Consider the following 18,009-nt stretch of genomic DNA (forward strand, 5'->3'; position numbering starts at 1 on the left):
TAAGTTTAATTGTTCCTCTCACCAGCTAGTGGTACAAGGCCGTGGGGGAGGAGAAGCTCATTTATTCTGAATGCAAATGGCCAGGGAAGAATGTTAAAAATACCTTGCAGAGTGAGAGATGGAGAGAACCGGGAGTGTCTTTCTACATACAAGAGTCAACAGGAATGACAGAGAAATGGGGAACAGAGGGGAAAGGGGGGAGGGAGAGAGAATTAAGGACGAGGTTAAGTAGTGGAGGCCTGACCCCAGCAGAGCCTTTCTGATAACGTGGCACTGGGGAAAAGAGACCCCAGAAAGACTTTTTTTCTGACCTTCCTGACCTTTTCAGTTCAAGCCAGAAGCATCCATGGGGTGTGGGGAGAAAAACAGGAAGCTGCTTAGTAAGGATTATAAGCCCGAAGATAACGTGCAACTTTTCTGCTTCCCCTACTCCAAGTCCAGCAAGAGCTTGTCCCCTTTTGCTGCCGGAGACTCCAGCAACCTGAGTTCTCCCCACCCAGGGGGCTGAGTCCTGGCTGGGGGAAGGCAGACCCTGCGGCCCCAAACAGGGTAAGAGCATGTTTTCCTGGCCTTGCTTAGTTCCCTAACATGTGTTAAGCCATGCTCACTAGGCTCCGAGTTCTTCCTTCCAAAAGCCATGCCTTCCTGTCCTGCCACTCTGAATATACATAAGATGACCTCTTAGCAATTTCCCTGGGAGATTTGCTGGCATACGCATAACAGAATTTGGCCCTCGGTAGACAGAGGTGCTTAGTCAAATTTCTCTGAGCTCAGACCCAAGCTCCCTGTGCATTAGGCTCCAGTCTGTGCCAGCCTCCTGCAGCCCAGCCAAAGGCACTGGGCTGCAAAAACACCCAATACAGGAGCTCTTCTGCCAGAAACCCTTGCTGAAGTCCCCTGCCGGGACTCAGCGGGACTGAGATGCTGTAGGAGTGTATCAGGCTGTGCATTTTAACTTAAGCAAAGAGGAACTGATGAGTTACCCTATGTCATCCACTGAGTCAAGAGTAGATCTGGGATTAGAAAATCCGTCTTATGACTGTTCATCACATGAGGCAGCCATCCCAGACACCCTCCGGTTTTCAGCGCAGACTACCTCTTGCTAGGAGAAAACCATTATGTAGGCGTGAAGTAGTCCTAGGAGGATAACAACAACATCAATTCACCGCCTCTCAGTCTAGCCCTGGTTCAAGGGCGGGCCTTGTCTCCTCCACGAGGACGCGTGAGCCTGGAGGTAGGCCTGCTCCCTTGCACTTTTCTCGCCAGCTGGCCCCTTTATGAATTTTTCCATCTTTGCGACACCTCGGTCACAAGGAATGTCCAGACTGTTTAGGAATCGTAACGGGACACTGAACACCCAGTGGCACATCGTTGGGGCACCTTTGGAGCAGGATGTGATCATCGCTATGTTCTTTTCTGCACCGAAAACTCACACTATTGTTTCAACGAGCAAAGACTTTCGGATAGAGCCCACTAGAAGGTGCAAAGTACATGCACATCCTTGACATTGCAATGCTACCTGCTCCTTCAACTTCATTTAAGGGACCGTGGGGTCGAGAAGCCGTTTCTAAAGCACTCATGGATGTCTGAATGCCCACTTGGTATCTCCCAAGCTGCACATTTCCAAGGTAGCAGGACTGGTGTTATGAGACCAGCCAAGCCTCCTTGGGGGACTGAGAGGCTCTCTGGGCTTCAGTTTTCTCATCTGCAGAATGTTAGCCCTGACCACACCAATGTCCCAGGGCCACCAGGAGGGCAGGACGGAGGGATACTTGTAAAGCAATTAGAACGGTGTCGGTGACATAAACCCGTACAACCAGCTTGGAGACTCCAACCCATGCGGCACGCGTAGTAAGAATCAGTGCGAAGCTTAAACCTCCAAGTGTGGACTCAAACTTTTCACTCTCTTTCTGTAAGGAAACCAGCGGCCGCTTCACAACAGAACAGCCTCATCCTCCAGGGCTGGAAGCTGAGGAAGTCTCCTTGTGGGGACCTGGTATTAGTTCTGTGGGGTTTCTACACGTGGTGGCAGTGGTGGAAATGGGGAGAAGCTCGTAGGGCTTCTACACGTGGTGGCAGTGGTGGAAATGGGGAGAGCTCCAAGGGGAAAGTAAATCCCAAGGTCAAGAGCTGGTATAGTGCAGTCTACCCCTGGCCCCTAGATGGGATTCTCCTCCACAACCCACTTTGAAGACAGGGTGCGCTTCTCTACCCTCTTCACTCAAGAAGGCTCTTTCCTCCATACTATGGGATCCCCTAAGGCTTTATTTCTCCTGGAAGACAATGTCATCTCGAGGTTTCCCTCTGGGGCCCCTGTTCAGGAGGTGGGTTAGGGGGGCTGCCATTAGGCAGCAGAAGGGGCGGGAGCCTGGGACAGGGGGAGGGTGGGAATCAGGCGCTTACTTGCAGTCGTGTTTCTCAATCTCGAAGTGAGGGTTGAAGTTGAGGACAATCTTCTGGTTGGGCTCAGGGGCGTAAACAATCCACTCGCAGTTCTGGTGGGATGGGTAATCCTGGGGGTAACCGGGGGAGGTGATGTAGCCAGCATCTTTGGAATTCAAACGACCTCCACAGGGTGAGTCTGAAAGAAAAGTCAAAGAACCCAAAGAACTTCAAATATGCTACGGCCTCTTTTTTGTCTCCCCCCTTCTCTTCCCTACCACTGGCTGATTAAAACTGTTTTACAAACCTTTTATGGCAGTCCAGAAGACTAACCTACTTACTCACTCAGTGGAAGAGATTACTTCAACTCATCTTCCCTGCCACTCACCACACACACACACACACACACACACACACACACACAGATGGGCACAATCACACACGTTCCCCAAATGAAAATATTCCAGAAAATGATCATAAATATTCCCAATTATATGCGCTGATGTGAAACAAACAAGAGAGCTATAAATGTAACTTGCCCCCTGCCTTTCCTTGTCTCCTCTCCTTGGCCCTTCTTGTTCAAACCTCTCCTCTCTATCTTTATCTCATAAATCCTTCATTTCAGTCAGCGTCTCCCAGCCCAGCCCAGGCAGCCAGAAGCAACGGCTCCGGGAAGTGACAATAGTGGTTTTGTGGTGCCGACCCACAAGCAAGCCTGGTAACAATTACATGTGATATGGAGGAAACACTTTCAGCTTTGGGCCAGAATAGGCCCTGGAGGGTGATTTTAGTTTCTTCTTCTTCTTTTTTTTTTTTTTTAAGAAAAAAAAAGCAAAAACCCCAAACATTTAATTCCACATACACCACAAATTTGATTTATTATTTCATTATACACCGAGTGGAAAAAATCTGCATTAGAGAATTCACTGGCTCTGACCTCAGAGCTCCCACAAAAGTGCTTTGTGTTTTTCCCTTGCTTTCTGCCCACCGGCCCTCCTGCCTCGTCACCACCACCAGAGTGTGCTGCTGCCTTTTCCAGGCCAACCAGTCACCAGCCACTTGAAAGGCCACTGCAGGGGGGTAGCCGCCCCTCTTCCCAGCAGTGCCCGGCTGGAGGTAAACAGCTTCCTGTGGGCCAAGAGGCAAGGGGGCGACTTCAAAGGCAGAAAAGGTGGGTGATGACATTTGAAGAATCTCATCTATTTGGGAGTGTAATCCCCAGGAGGGGTTCGGGGAAATGGGGGGTTTTGCTTAATACCACCTTAGAACCGAGGACGGGAAGGCACGAGAGACCTGGAAATATTCAGAAGCCTCCCGGAGACCTTCCTGCGATGTGTGCCTCTCTGAGCATCAATCAGGATTTAATATCGCCATCTGCATGGAGCAGCGTGGGCCCGTGAATTATGTATCACGTCTCAGCATCTACCCTACAGGACGGGCTCTTTCTCCTGCGTTCGCTCTTTGAGGGAAAGGGTCATGCATTTTTTAACTCTACAGGTGCACTTTACTATTCCCCATGTCTGTTGGCATTACTGTCTTCCAGACCTCTGCTTTAGATTACCAGCCTGACAGGCTTTAAATGCATAAAAGATGGGCAGGCCGCACAATGGCGGTGGGACACACAGATCCGCACAAGTAGCCTTTTAGGCATCGTGCCTCTGCGAGCTCAAACTGTGCCGTGTTGAACTGCCCAGAATCTAATGGATTCGGGTTCCATTTCCTACTGGGTGGAAAACAAAAGCAGGCCATTTCCTCTGGCTAGCAGAGCCCACACCATCCTCTAACTAATGACCCTGCACCCTCCCCAGTCCTGCAGGACAATAGGCTCAGCCCTCCCGCGGACAGAGAGGAGCCCCCACCCCGGGCCTGGACCGCCCATTCCTCCGCAGCCAATCTCCGCAGGCTTGCCCACACCCCGGGCCATGCTGGGCGCCCAGCACCTTCCAGCAAGTCAAACTGGGGCCAGTTGGTGCTGGCTCGTGCACATGCGATGGGGCTGAGAAGGAACCTCTGAGAAAGCAGAGGTGTGGGGACTTCAGATCACCAGCTGCTCTTACCAGGCTGGGAGGGGGAGGGGTTTTCTCCCCGGTAGAGCTCTCTGCCAGCTGTTTTGCTCAAGACTGTAGCCCTGACTAGCAGACTCACCCCCAAACCACCCCGTTCGCCTTGGAACTCTCCAGAAGGAATGGGAGCTGAGCTCCTGTGATGGTTTCTACATCACCCACACTCTCTCCCTCCCTCTCCCTCCCTGCTCTCCTCTCCAGCCACTCCCAAAAGGAGAACTTCTCCCTCAATCCCCCCTTTCTCCCCAAGTTCAAGCTTTTTTAGGAATCAGACCAGGCACACATAAGCAGCAATCAAGGCAGGAAACTTCCTCATAGGAAGGTTTCATTTCTCATCCACACCAGGAGTAACCACTTCCCCACTCAGAAAAAATTGAAATTACGTATAACCCATAGCGGATAGTCTGTATTTTCCACAGTAAAAACTTAATGGAAAGAAAAAGGAGTAACTCGTTTCTTTTTTTTTTTTTTTCCTGTCCTTTCTTTATCTGAAGAAAATCAAGGCATTTTATTAAAATTTTTGAACACTCATTAAAACATCTGCTTTGCTTTGGTGTAGTTAACCCTTTCAATACCCAAGCCTGTATAAACTCGCATTCCTGTTTGGATGGCACACACACTGAAAAGCAGACACACACACATAGATACCGAGCAGAAGTCAGGGACACACATCTATTAGAAAGTCACACTTCAGGCCCGTACACGCTTTCACACCCGCTCGTAAAATATCACACGTCGTTTGCACAGACACATAGCCACCAAGATAAATACTATCATTTTTGCCTCTGTTTTTCTTGGAGAGAACTGAATCCTGGAAAGATATCAGTAAAACTTGTAAAGAAAACACACTGAATCCTTCCACACGTCTTCTTGATCACTGATATCTCGTTTCCAGGTTTGGGGATCTTCATTTCTTGAACACAAACACGCCCCCAGTAGAAATGAACTCTAAAGAGCGCTACCGCCCGTTACTCTGGGGGGTCTGTCTTGTGTCCCAGAAGGAACAGCATAAATGCTGTCTGTCCTGTGTCAGAGGAGTCCGGGCAGAGCCAAAAGAGAGTTGAACTCAAGGGCAAATCCCTTTAGGCCAATCTCCACATACAGAAGGGAAGTGGACCCCGTGGAAGTTGGAGCCACCGGGCCTGTTCAGTGAGTTGACAAGGGACTTCTTTCTTCAACTATTTCGTGAGTACCTTTCACCTGGGGCAAATTCATTTCCCAAAAAGAAGGCAGACCCTGGCTGGGGCGGTTCAGAGAGGCTTTTCTCCTCCATCTGTGAGGGCAGCCCGAGGCACGAGCCAGCTCAGGCCAGATAAAGACCTGGGAGGGGGGCAGAATAAAAGGATTAAGGGGACACCTCTAGACCTAATTGGAAAGAAGGGGAACAGTAAGTCCTCAAGTCCGGAAGGTCTGATTTTTTTTTTTCCCCCATGATGAGCATTTAGGTGTTTTTACTTGACATGTGAAATGTCAGATGATTTCTGACATTTATATCCTCCAGTCTCTCTCTGTTTTTTTGTTTTGTTTTCCTCTCCTCCTCAGGTGCCCTCATCTTTGCTGGTGGCTGAGGCACCATCTGAAGCCGCCTAGAGGTAACCGGGCTCTGCATCAGGTAAAGTGATTTTGTACCCGCCGGCGGGCAATTCTGAGCCACTCACTCTGCCGGCTTCCGAAGGAACCCACCCTTCTCAGGAACCTAAATTTAAGCCAAACCACTAGTTCCTTGGTAATATATGATTTTTAGGAAGTAATGAGAAGGAAAAGAAAATATTTTTTAAAATCTGGTCTGCCTTCTAAGGAAATTCAGCTGGAGTTGTTCTAAAGGAACCCTGTAGGGCCTGCGCTTGACACTAAGGTTCACTAAGGAAACCCTGATGGCTGCGAATACTTTTGAATAATTAGAATTACAATGGCTCACCCCAGGCCGGGCGGAGGCACCAGGAGACACCAGGCAACAGCCTGCTGGCAGTCCCCCAGCAAAAGAACAGTCCTATCCCGGGCTTAGCTGAATGGAAGGAAAACGTCCTTGGCCCAAACAGGGAAATTTAGGACTGGCTGAACATGGGACTGGAGTCAGGTTGTGGTCAGAGGTGGGTCCGAGAGGATGGGACCGAGCTACTGGAAAGGGAAGCGGGGTGGTCCCATGGTAGCAAGAAGAGGCCAGTGGATTCCTCTCAGCTTCCTACACTGTAATTCAGTGGGAGGATTAAACCAAGTGGGTAGTTCTCAAAGTTCTTCTTTGAAGAGTTTGTTTTCTCTTTGAACAAAAGTCCACCCAGAACTCCAATGTCCAAAGCAGGTAGAAGGAAGTGGGGCTCTCTTGGGTGCAGGATAGGGTGGCGAGAAGGGGTGTAGAATCCGGTCCCCTCAGTTCCCTTGTCACCTCTGCTGGGCTTTGGGGAGCACAGTTTGAAACTCACTGAACTAGAACCCAGTTCCCTTGTTACTTTAAAACACCTTGTACAAGAAGAAAGGATAGAAGGATTAGAAGACAACCATTTCTCGTATATCCCTGAGGGTCAGATGGAGAGGAGCAGTCGGTTTCATTTTCCCTGACAATAACAGACTTTATTTCCTCTATAATTTATCCTTTATCCACAGCATAATCCCATCCTGTTCGTACTTCCAAAGTACTGCTTTCATTTCATTATTAGCAGCAAGCAAAGAAGCAGCCCTTTCTCCTCCTTAAAAAGAGAGACGGTTGTCACCTTGCCACTTCATTAGCAAGAAGTCTTGCCTTCAACATGGTCTCACCACTGACAAGCTGTGTGGCCTTGGGTAAGTCAGGAAACACTTCTGAGACTTTGTTTTCTCATCTATAAAATGAGAGGAGCGATTCTAAAGGTCAGTTTCAGTTCTTAAATTCAAAGCCCCTATAATGAGGTGGGGAAAAGATCCCATAACCCCACAGATTGAACCAAAAATTGAAAAGGCTGTTTCCCCACCTAGAGAACAAGACCTTTACTCAAGGTGTCACTCATGTTTCATCTGTTTGGTAAGCCTTGAAACAACCTCTAGGATTTTTCCGATGAGCACGCCTGTCTTGCATTATAGAGAGTTCAAATGTCTTTTAATCACATTAGCCCTACTGACGTGAGTTTCTTTCCTTAACTGAGTCTGTAGCTGCAAATGTATAAATATTGTGGATACGCAGTTCTGTGTGTCAGCATGTGAGCAACACCGATACATAAAAAGGAAGACCAAAAAGTTTCTTCAAATCCCTTGGCTGAATCATCTAAGCTCCCTGCTCAGGGTTTTAACCAAATTTTGCTCACTAACCCTGGATAAGCTGCTTTTTAAGAGTTATTTCTGTGAGCCGAGGCTGGATTTTTTTTATTCAAAGCGACTTCGGTCTGTCACAAGACAGTCTCATAAAATCTGTATCTTGGCTTAAGCTGGGAAGAAATGAGCCAATCCATCAGCCCAGGAATGCGGTTGTTTGACCACTTCCTAAGGCAACTGGAAAGGGATGCAATCTATTCAATTTATGGGGCCGGGTGGCAGTGAGTGATACACTCCTGAAGGCACAGCAAATGGAAATCCCTGTGAACTTTTGCAGTGATAAAGTTCAAAATCTGAATAAAAGAACCTCTGGGAGGGCAGGAAGGAGGGGATGAGAGGGCGGGAGGGAAAGGCAGCACGTAGGCAAGAAGAAATGAGTAAGGAACCAGGCAAGTGCCCTCTTCGAAAACACCTCCAATGGATTCACCGGGGACAGAACCAGGAATTGGGTCTGGAAAGGGGGACTTTTGGAAAAATCACTTCCCTTTAATCTGGATTCTAAAAATGAACCTTCGTGTAATCGTTTAAAAAACGTTAAGTTTGATGTGATTACCTCCTCTGACCTCGAATCATGCCACCTGTGGTAACCTTGTTATTTGTCATCTTATATCATAAACAAATGCAATTCCAATAGGGCAGCCAATATAATATCATTAGTTTTTATTTATGTCCACTCTTTTCCAGTCCTCATTGCAAATGTAATTTTGATGCCATTGATGAGAGATGTGGGATTACAATGCCTGCCCATTTCAATAGACATTTGGGGAAGGAAATAGAGGAAGACTAATTTTGAGGTCTCTCCAAAAACCAAAGGAGAAAAAAAGGTAATATAATTTTTTTTTCATTTATTTGGATTAAGCGAACCAAAGGCTTATGGTGAGACATCAGGGGCTCCCCATTGGTTAGTGAATGAAATCCAAACCCCTTGGCCTAGCAATGGGGCCTTGCGTTTAGCCTAATGAATCATTTCTGACCTTATTTGCAATTATTTCCCTCCACACATTCCAAAGTGCAGCTTCTGAGTGTTCCCCAAATAAACCCAGTGCCCATTTCTCAGTTTTTTTTTTAAGATTTTATTTATTTATTTATTTGACAGACAGAGATCACAAGTAGGCACAGAGGCAGGCAGAGAGAGAAGAGAAGCAGGCTCCCCGCTGAGCAGAGAGCCCGATGTGGGGCTCGATCCAGGGACCCTGAGATCATGACCTGAGCTGAAGGCAGAGGCTTTAACCCACTGAGCCACCCAGGCGCCCCCCACTTCTCAGTTCTCATCTTCCCCTGATACTCCTTCCCAGCTCTAATGCCCATCCATCCTCTCAGTCTAGGCGCTCATACCATGTCCCCCTCCCTGGTCTCCCACACCAAGAGTACTCTTCTGGACTCCATATCTAGAACCTCTGAGACCGAAGCTCTTTAACATCTTCTAAGGTGTGTGAAGGCTCGGGACACCCTTATCCCTTCCTCAGGACCACAGCAACTTGACAGCATGACTCCTTCCTCATTCATCTTTAGTGAACTTTTTAGGATCAAACCCAGAGCCTTGCCCAAAAGTCAGACTCTGAGGGATTAATTCACCAACTGCTAGTTGACTAACATAGCACCCAAAGTATCGCTAACCAGCACAAACTCTGAGGAAGCTTTATCCAAACTGTTCTGCTTCTCTAGTCCTACCCTTCCTTCCCAACCCAACAGTGTGCTGTTAAATGCGAAGATTTTTTAGTGGTGAACTGAGAGTTTCAGTTAACGTGTTTGGGATCATGATACCTGGTCATAAGTCAAGGCTGAGTTATGTGAACCTGGTCTCCAAAGGACACTCTAAACCCCGGATAATAATGTTGCAGTTCAAAGGATATTTACATTTTAATCCTAGTGATGGTAAAAATAATTTATCTGAGCATTTCCTCACCCCCTGCCTCTCTTGTTCTCCCGAAGGTGAGTTCTAGATAGTTGTTACCCATAGCACCAGGAAGAGGCATGCTCCTACTTCATCACTAAACAGGTTGTTGGTAATCAATGATCTCTTCCGTCTCCCCATCCCTCCCCTATCTCCCTGCCCTTGGCCCCCAAGATGCTTCTTGGGGCACATCTGTTTTATTTTTCCCCTTCATCAAAACAATTATTATTACTACCGCTCAGTCCCACAGTTTGCAATTCCCTTTATTTTCTTTGCTGAAAGATTGGCCAGAGCCCAGATCACTGGTTATCAGGATCTTCTGAGGCCCAGAGCAGGGACTCACTGGATATGTGCATTAAGCTGGCTAGCAGCCCCATCCACTGTGGGCTACCAGGGAGAGCTTTCCTTTTGTTATTCCCAGCCCCCTTCCTTTTTCCTGGATTAGATCATGACTCTTTTATGAAGACCCAGAGGGAAATGGGATTATTAAGAGTCTTGCTGGGTAAAAGCTATTTTGTCTTTATGATGACTTTCTTGAGTTCAGCTGCTGAGGGGCCTTAATGCCAGAGTAGAAGTTATTGCACGTTGGTGGGGGGGAGCACCCTCCACACATGCTCCCTGCTGAGCACACTTGCAGGGATGAAGGATGGAAGAGGAGAAAAGGGAAGGAAAGGGGGAGAGATTAAAAAAAAAAAAAAAAAGTAGAGATGAGAACACCGCCAGCAGAAGAACAAGGCGAGAGAGAGAGAGAGAGAGAGAGAGAGAAAAAAATGCAACAAGGAGATGTAAATCTGAGATGAAAATCCAGCAAAGAATATTGCTCTCTGAAGAACAGTGTGCTGAGAGATCATCTGAAGCTTATGAAACACAGACCAGTGTTCAGTGGGTAAGAGCTGAGAATGATAATTATTTTATTGCAAAAACTCATAAAAATAACATAAACTTATCACAATGGTTATAATGTACTTTCTATGATCATGAGCTCCAGTTAACCTCCCTGAAACTCTTCTGAGGATAAAGGCCTTCAGAACTGGACCAAGCAGTGCCCTGTGCAATCTGCCACAACACAAAACACCCGATGGGGGGAGTAGTACTATCAAACACACTTTACAGAAAAGAAATTGAGGTACAGAGAGACGGAGTGTTCTGGACCCCAGAGCTGGCAAATGGCTGAGCTGGCTTTTCAGCCTGGGCAGTCCAGCTACAGTGTTTTGGAAGCTGGAAAGCCCAAGGCAGGGCTCCCCAAAACTTCTATGTGACAAACTTATTTATTGGCATTTAGGGAAAGACAAATGTTTTGCCTGGGCGGAAAACTCCCTTTGCTCTTCCCGCCTGCCAGTAATCTCTCCGTTCAAGGCTGGGTGTGGGGAGGGCTGGGAGCCCTTAACCTCTTCTTCCCTCCCTGTACACACTGGCACCCAGCTCCTTGTCATCCCAGCCCTCTTTCCTGTGTACCGGAAACCAAGGTGTGTCTTCAGGGTGGGAGGGTGGTGTGGATAGGATGTTCGAATCTGAAACCATGTGTCACAACATTGAGGGTTTTTTGCTGGCAACTCCCATTTCTCTCCTGTCGCCCCAAGCCCACTCATCCCTATCCTAAATGCCACGTTGTTATTGTTCTACTGGATAGGGGAAGCATTTTCAGAAATGGGGGATTTATTTTTATAGCACAGCTGGTCTGCCAAAGGTCACATAATTTGGCAACGTTCCCAGTGGTTAAAAATTAATTTCTTCTTATTAATACAACCAAGGTCCCATAGGATCGGAGCTCAGCCTTATCTAAACTTGACAGCTTCCTAAAGCTTCAGAAGATCCTTTCTCCTGGAGGGCCAGCCATGCTACAGGGCCACTGTGTCCCGGAATCCAGCCTCCCCGAGTCCTGTTAGGTAATGAAACCATTAAGCCCCTTGGCCATTTCTCATCAAGGCAGATAAAGCTTTGAAAAATGCTGTAGGCTCTCTAGGACAAACTCAGGCAGGATCTTCCAGGAATGGGTTAATTAAAAAAAAAAGTAACTTCTTTACCTGGAAGGAAAGGTACAAAGACTTACTTCTGGGGCTCAAACTCATGTCTGCCCCTCAAGGAGGGTGCCACAAAGATCACAGAGTGGCAAATAATGGTCACATGATAAAATACTGCAAATACGTTAATGACAACATGAACTACTGCCCAGATGTCACGTTTCAAGTCCTTTCTCAACAGTGCAAGAAATTAAAAGGTATCATGCTCCTGCTCCAACTTCTGAAAAAGAAGAACCTCCTCTCTATTTCCTAGTCTTTTCCAGCTTACCAACCTGGCTCTGAATTCCATCAACCAAGAATTGTCCCACACTCTGACCACACGGTCAGCTCATTCTCTTGATGACTTTAAGAAGCAGCTAAATGAAATGAACAAACAGCACCAGCACCAGGCAGGGACCTCAGAATCATCTAGCCAATGGTGTTTCTCCCCACAGATGCCCCCAGGCCCCTTCCAGCCCTTGTTTACATTCATGCCTCATTGCATATGAATTGGCATTCGGACTCCTCTTTTTCTATACTAAGGAAGGTAGGAGCTGACCTCTCTGTGGCAAAATGTGGATTTTACAGTCAACAGCAGGGGATGAGCGCCATTTGGTAGACAGCAGGAGTCCCGTCTACATAGCCCGGGGTTTCCAAGTCACCGCAGTCTTCCAACCTTACATTTTGCCAGTTGGGTGCTCTGTGACTTAATCTGAAGGCAGGCACCAAAGTCCAAACCCGTCGTGTTGCCTGGGCATTCGCAACCCTACCAGGCACATCCTGGACAAGAAGGTGCTTGCCTGGAGCACTCATGGGGAGCTCTCTTCTTTCCACTGTTTTGCACTGTGTGCTCTGTTGGCAGCTGGAAAGAACTTCACTACCTCCAGTGGCTGCTTATGGGGTAAAGTTTACTGGGCACGCACTGAACGTGGGCATGAGACCAGTCCCCAGAGCCTAGAGCCGGCTGTCTGTGTACAATCTAGGAGTTCAGAGTTTTGCTTGCAAATCATTACACCTGCTCATGGTCATCCAGCATTTTGGGGAGAGGGGCTAAAAGAGAAATCCTCATCAGGCGCCTAGAACGTCATTGCTTCTCTTTTAGGATTTGTCTGAACCCAGACCTGTCTCCCACGGACAGTTTACACCTCTTATCTGATCATCCACTCCAGACGCAAGGTTGATTGACCGCGTCTGCCCGTGTCCATGGCAATGGTGTTTAAACCCAGGCATAGATCAAAGCTCTGGGGGCGGGAGAGGGAAGGTTGCTGGTTATAGGGTCTGGGTTCTTTTGGCCACAAGCGACGGGACCCGGGGGTGGAGACGTTGGGGCTGGGAGTTGCCACCATCTGAAGAAACCCATTGTCAGGACCTGAACAATTTCCTGAGCAAACCGCAGACCGCCTCCTCCCCCCTCCCCCAGCAAAGGGGTGAGTAGTGCCGGGCGCTGACTAGGAGGGGCTAGCGCCAGGGGGCTCTCCTCTCTGTCTGTAGCCGAAAGGAAAGGAGGAGGAGGGAGGGCGGCGAGCCGTGAGCACACGCCAGTACACCAGAGCGTGGATCCCCTCCCCTTTCAGAGAAATTCAACCGGAGCCGCAGAAGCTGCGACACGGATGAGCCGGATCCCCTAAGCTTGCCAGGAAAGCTGATTCCCACCCCACCCCCACGGTTCCCAGAGGAGAGGCCGGTTCATTCCTCCACCACCCGCCCCCCTCCCCCCCGCCAGCCCCTGGACCTCGCCTCTGCTCTGCGGGCGCCCCCCACCCAGCCGCCGGGCTCCTGGGACCCGGCTGGAAAAACTGCGGCGCAGTCAGCCCGAGGCAAAGGGTGGGGGGCAGCCGTTTAATCACAGCTCGCCTCGCCTCCATTAACTTGTGTTGATATTAAAAAGAAATCAATCAGTGAAAATGAAGCGTTGGCTGTGAGTATTTCTCTTTCTCACGTGGAAAAGCAAGGAGCGAGAAGGCGGGGGAGGGGAAGCTGACCGCGCCGGCGACTGCAGAGGTTTCTCCCCAGCGGAGAACCGCAGCGGCGACTTAACTTTCTGGCAGTGGACAGCGTGGAGGAAATGCCGCAAGCCTCTCCCTGGGGGTGTCCTTAGTCAAGAAGGAGGAGGGGACAAGGCTGGAGTTGTTGGAGGCAGCCAGCTTCTCCCAGTCTCGAGCCTCGGTTTTGCTTTCGCTGTAATATTTTTGCTTAATAGAATGTTTATGGATCGTTCGGCTCTGTTTCTGCTGCGTAGCCCAAACAAATCGATGCAGTGTTAGAGACGGCGCTGAGGGGTGGGGCAGGCTGGAGGGCCACCACGTCCCCGCCACGTGGATGCCCGCGCGCCGCGTGCTCCTCACCTGCTCAGGCGCCGGGGCGGGCGCTGGGCGCTGCTAGGAGCCGTGCGAGTTGCGCGCATCCCCGAGGCTAGAGCCGGCTCCCCTCCGCCCCTCTCCGCCCTCGTTCTGAAATCGCACCCTGACTTCCCGCCTCCCAGTTCGGCCAGCGCTCGGATCCCCAGCTCCGGCGGCCCCGGACCTCAGCCCCTCGGAGTCGGCCCTCCAGGGGCGGCCGGGGGAATTCAGCGCAGAGCAGGGCGCGGGAGACAGGAGGGGGCGCTCAGGGCAGGGCCCGCCGGGCTGCCCCGAGCCCCCGAACCCAGGCAGAAGGAGGCAGACAGGCAGGCAGGCGGCGGGTCAGGGAGTGGGGGGCCTGGAGCGCGCAGCCCATGCGGCCTGCCGACCCACCTCCCGCCAGTCCGAGAGGCTGCCGCCGCGGCCGCGGGGTCATTTGCTCAGTCGCTCCCCCTCCTGCACCTTCCGCCCTCCCTTTCCCCTGACTCCTTCTCCGAACGGGTTCCCGCCACCGCGGCCGCCGGCTGGGCTCAGCCCCCTCCCGGCAGGCGCGCACCGGGTGAGTCAGAGGTTTAGTAGGGCCTCGCCCTTTGCCAGCGGCTGCCAGCTCCTCGGGTGCCAATCGGGTGCTCCGACGGGAAGCCCGAGCTCCCCGCGGCTTGCGATCGCCTTTTTGAGAAGCTGGAGAATATCCACCCAGGGCGGGTCCCAGCCCCGTGTTCCACAAGGAGGTCCCACCCCGGGTGCCCGGCTGCCTGCGGCGTCTTAGTGGGTGACCTGCCCCGCGCTCCGCGCCCCTGGGCTTCTCTAGAAGTGACGCAGCGCGGCCCGGGGCTAGGGTGGGAGGGGGCTCTGCGGAGAGCGCGAAAGGCAGGTGGCAGAGCGGGAGTGGGTTCGAGCGGGTGTCGCACGCACACGTACACTCCGCGCAGCGCTCGGGGACAGATGCGCGAACATCTGCGGTAGGAGATGGGTCTGAGTCTTTACGACCCCTCCCGCTCCGCAAAGCACACGGAACCTGAAGTTGGGTGTGTGTGTCCGCGCGCGCGCGCGTGTGTATGTGAGAGCGCGCGCGCGGCGGTGTGTGCCCCGGTGTGCGCGCGCTCGCCGGGGCCTACTAGAGTCCGTGCCTGAACACATAATATACTGTGGGCATCTTCACCGCGTGCGCGCGCGCAAACACACACACACACACACACACAGCGAATCACACAAACATACATAATTTATGCAGCATCTAGGTCTGTGGGAGGTAATTTAATTTCGCTTCAAGCTGGGAACTTAGAATTAAAGCAAGAGGGGATGGGGAGACAAGTGAGACCTGCGCCCATCTCTTTGATCCGATTTGCAGCTGCCCTGAAGACCGGCTATATGGCAGAGAAGGAGCAGCAAACGTGTGATCTGGATAGCAAAGGCGATCCTCAGTCTTCCTTCCCCTCAACTAAACACTCGAGCTTAAATGGGGTGTGTTGGCGGCGAGAGCCAGAGCACCAGGCGAACAGCTTCCCCTCTGGGTTCCCGCAGGACCCCCATGCCGCGGTGATGGAGGGGAGGGGCCCAGGAAGCCGCAGGGGGTTAGCCCTACCCCGGCCGCCCGCCGGCTGTAGCCTTGGAAGTGCCTTCCACTAAGGGCACTTCACGGAAGCTTTATCTCCTCGTTCTCTTTTCCCTGTTTCCTCCATAGATGGTTTCCCCAATCTCAATCACCTGTAGCAGCTTCCAAGAGTTTTGTCAGATTCCCCACGGTTTTCAGAGGGGAGAGAGACACTCTCGGGAGAGTGGTGTGGGGAAGGAAAGGCAAGCCCCACTGGATTCCCTGCACTCAGCGATCCCTTCTCAGGCCGGGTGCCCCTTGCCAGCCCTCCTCCCCGCTGCCAAATACTGGCCCCAAACTGTTCTGGGCCTTGCAGTCCTTATCTCTGCAGTCTGTCCACACACCCTTTTTGGCAGTGGTTGAGAACAAATTCCACTCAAAAGTTTCTAACCACTTCACAAGAGTAAGAGACCTTCGAAGGCGACGCAGTCTGTTTTATCTAATAATAATTTTGAAAAGAACATGATTTACTTTCCCAGAAAACACATGGATGCAGGGAGGAGAGCGGGGACGACCAGCCGCCTTGGTTGCCAGCAGCGCCCAGCCCCAGGCCCCTAGCTCAGCTGCAGGCCCACTCGCTCCATCAGCCTGTGCCCTGTGATTTCCAGGCATATCCACACATTCTGCAAAGAATCCACAGCACTGGAAAACCAAAACTAGACTCTTGTGTTTCCCAAGCCCTTCAGTTAACATTGCTCAATGTAGCTAAGTGGAGAGAATGCAAATGATTTATATTTCACTGGCTAGGTTGAAGAAACTCAAGGGAGATGTGTTCTGCTTCAAGACAGGGGGAAAAAAATCCCCAAAACTGTAATGCAAAGGCTTTGTAGTATTTTTAAACCTTTGATTCAGTCCATATGCGACATCTGAACACCGCCAAATTCTATGTTTCAAAACACACACACACACACACACACACACACTCTCCTAGTAGGGAAGAAAAGTTAGGTTTTAGGAGCAGTGGTGGTGGTGTAGGGAGGGCCGGCTGGGATCTCTCTTTAAATTATTTAGTATAGAGGAAGCCTCTTTCTATGCCATTCCGTGGGGGCCCATATAAGCCGTTGGTTTTAAAGGGAAAAAGCATGTTGAAATGAACAGAAAAACTTTCAGGGGCTTACCTGGTTGGCCTCTCACTTCGTGTCCTGAAAAGTAGAGAGCTAAGAAAACCCAGGTGAGAGGAAACATATCCATTTTGGAGAAGGAGGCTTTCTGAGAGGCTTTCAGAGCTGGATTTGTAGATTTCTTGTATAATTTTAAGTCTTTTTGTTTTCCTCTCTCTTGCTTTCTTCCTTACAGTGTCTTCTGCAAAGGTCTCTAATGGTCAGTGTTTCCCTCCTGGGTCCCGGCGGCCCGTCTTCACCTTATTCCTGCTGGATTCTCACCTCACTAAGAGGAGGGTGGCTCTTGAAATCAGCAACGCGGGAGCAAGCTAGCAAGAGGGGACGGGTTTCCTCTCTTAAAAACAAAACGCATCTATGTCCTCTCCAGTTCCTCAAAGTATCATTTCCTTTATCCTACAACATCACGAAGATTTCCCGGAAGCCAAGCGTAAAAATATATATATAATAATAATGACGATAAAAAGAAAAGCCCAGACTTGGCTTGGGCATCCCACGGTCCCCAGGCAGCTGTGCGATCTCAGAGGCGTAAACTGACACACATCCCCCGGCACCCGGGACCGACGCGCGGGCGGAGGCAGCCACCGCCGGACGGCCGGAGTGGGAGGCGGCCGCCCAGCTCCTGCCGTCGCCGGGTTCCCCTAGCGGGAGCCTCCCCAGCAACTACACCCGCTCGGCCAGCCTGACGAGGGGAGTCAGAGGAAAGAAGCTGCTGCGGCGACGGCGGCGGCGGCTGTGGCTGCTGCGGCTGCTGCTGCTGCTGGCGGGGCGGCGGCGGCGGCGGCTGGGATCGCCTAGGAGTGAGCGAGCCCCTCTCCGAGTTCGCTCGCGCCCGCCCTCACCTCCACCTCGCCCAGCGCCTCGCCGAGGTCTGCGCGTCTGAGGATGTGCCGGGGGCGGGCTTCGGGCTAGTGCCTCGCTCGCCTTCTCTGCTTCCCCTCCGGCTCCCCCCAGCCTTTTCAGGCCGAGCCGCATGTGGATGTCAGAGCCGCGGCAGAGCTATCCGATTACGCGCCGGCTCTGGGCCCGCCCCTTCTGTGTTCCTGATTAAAGAGGCAGCCGCGGAGACGCGCGGCGCACAAATCAGCGCCGCGGCACGGGGCTCGGGCGGGGCGGCGGCGGCTCCCCCCCCCACCCGCCCAGCGGCGGCCCGATCAAAGTTGAGGCGGCTCCCATCCAGCCGCTCCTCTGCCACCCGCACCTCCCGCCCACCCCGGGCACCTCCCGCCCACCCCGGGCACCTCCGCGCCCGGCTGCGCCCGGCCGCCCGCGCGCAATGCCCAGGAGAGGGAGCGCTCCGGGGCACCTCCGGGGCGCACTGCCCTTGGCCGCGCCGT

The 18,009-nt window shown here is 51.4% G+C and overlaps 1 protein-coding gene across 4 annotated transcripts in view; it reads right to left on the reverse strand.

Annotated features, from left to right (window-relative positions):
• The window catches only part of NRP2 (neuropilin 2), a 111,371-nt gene extending 93,985 nt beyond the window's left edge, over positions 1-17,386 (reverse strand). For all 4 annotated transcript variants that reach the window (XM_032859989.1, XM_032859988.1, XM_032859991.1 and 1 more), the window contains exons 1-2: positions 16,673-17,386; positions 2,404-2,581 (exon numbers count right to left, since the gene is read on the reverse strand). In XM_032859989.1, coding sequence (XP_032715880.1) covers positions 2,404-2,581; positions 16,673-16,745 — 251 coding nt within the window. In that variant the 5' untranslated portion in view covers positions 16,746-17,386. The remainder of the gene's footprint in view (positions 1-2,403; positions 2,582-16,672) is intronic.
• Positions 17,387-18,009: the final 623 nt, after the last annotated feature.

Source organism: Lontra canadensis, unplaced genomic scaffold (genome assembly GCF_010015895.1).
Source record: "Lontra canadensis isolate GAN:19392208 unplaced genomic scaffold, GSC_riverotter_1.0 scaffold18, whole genome shotgun sequence".
Taxonomy (NCBI): Eukaryota; Metazoa; Chordata; class Mammalia; order Carnivora; family Mustelidae; genus Lontra; species Lontra canadensis.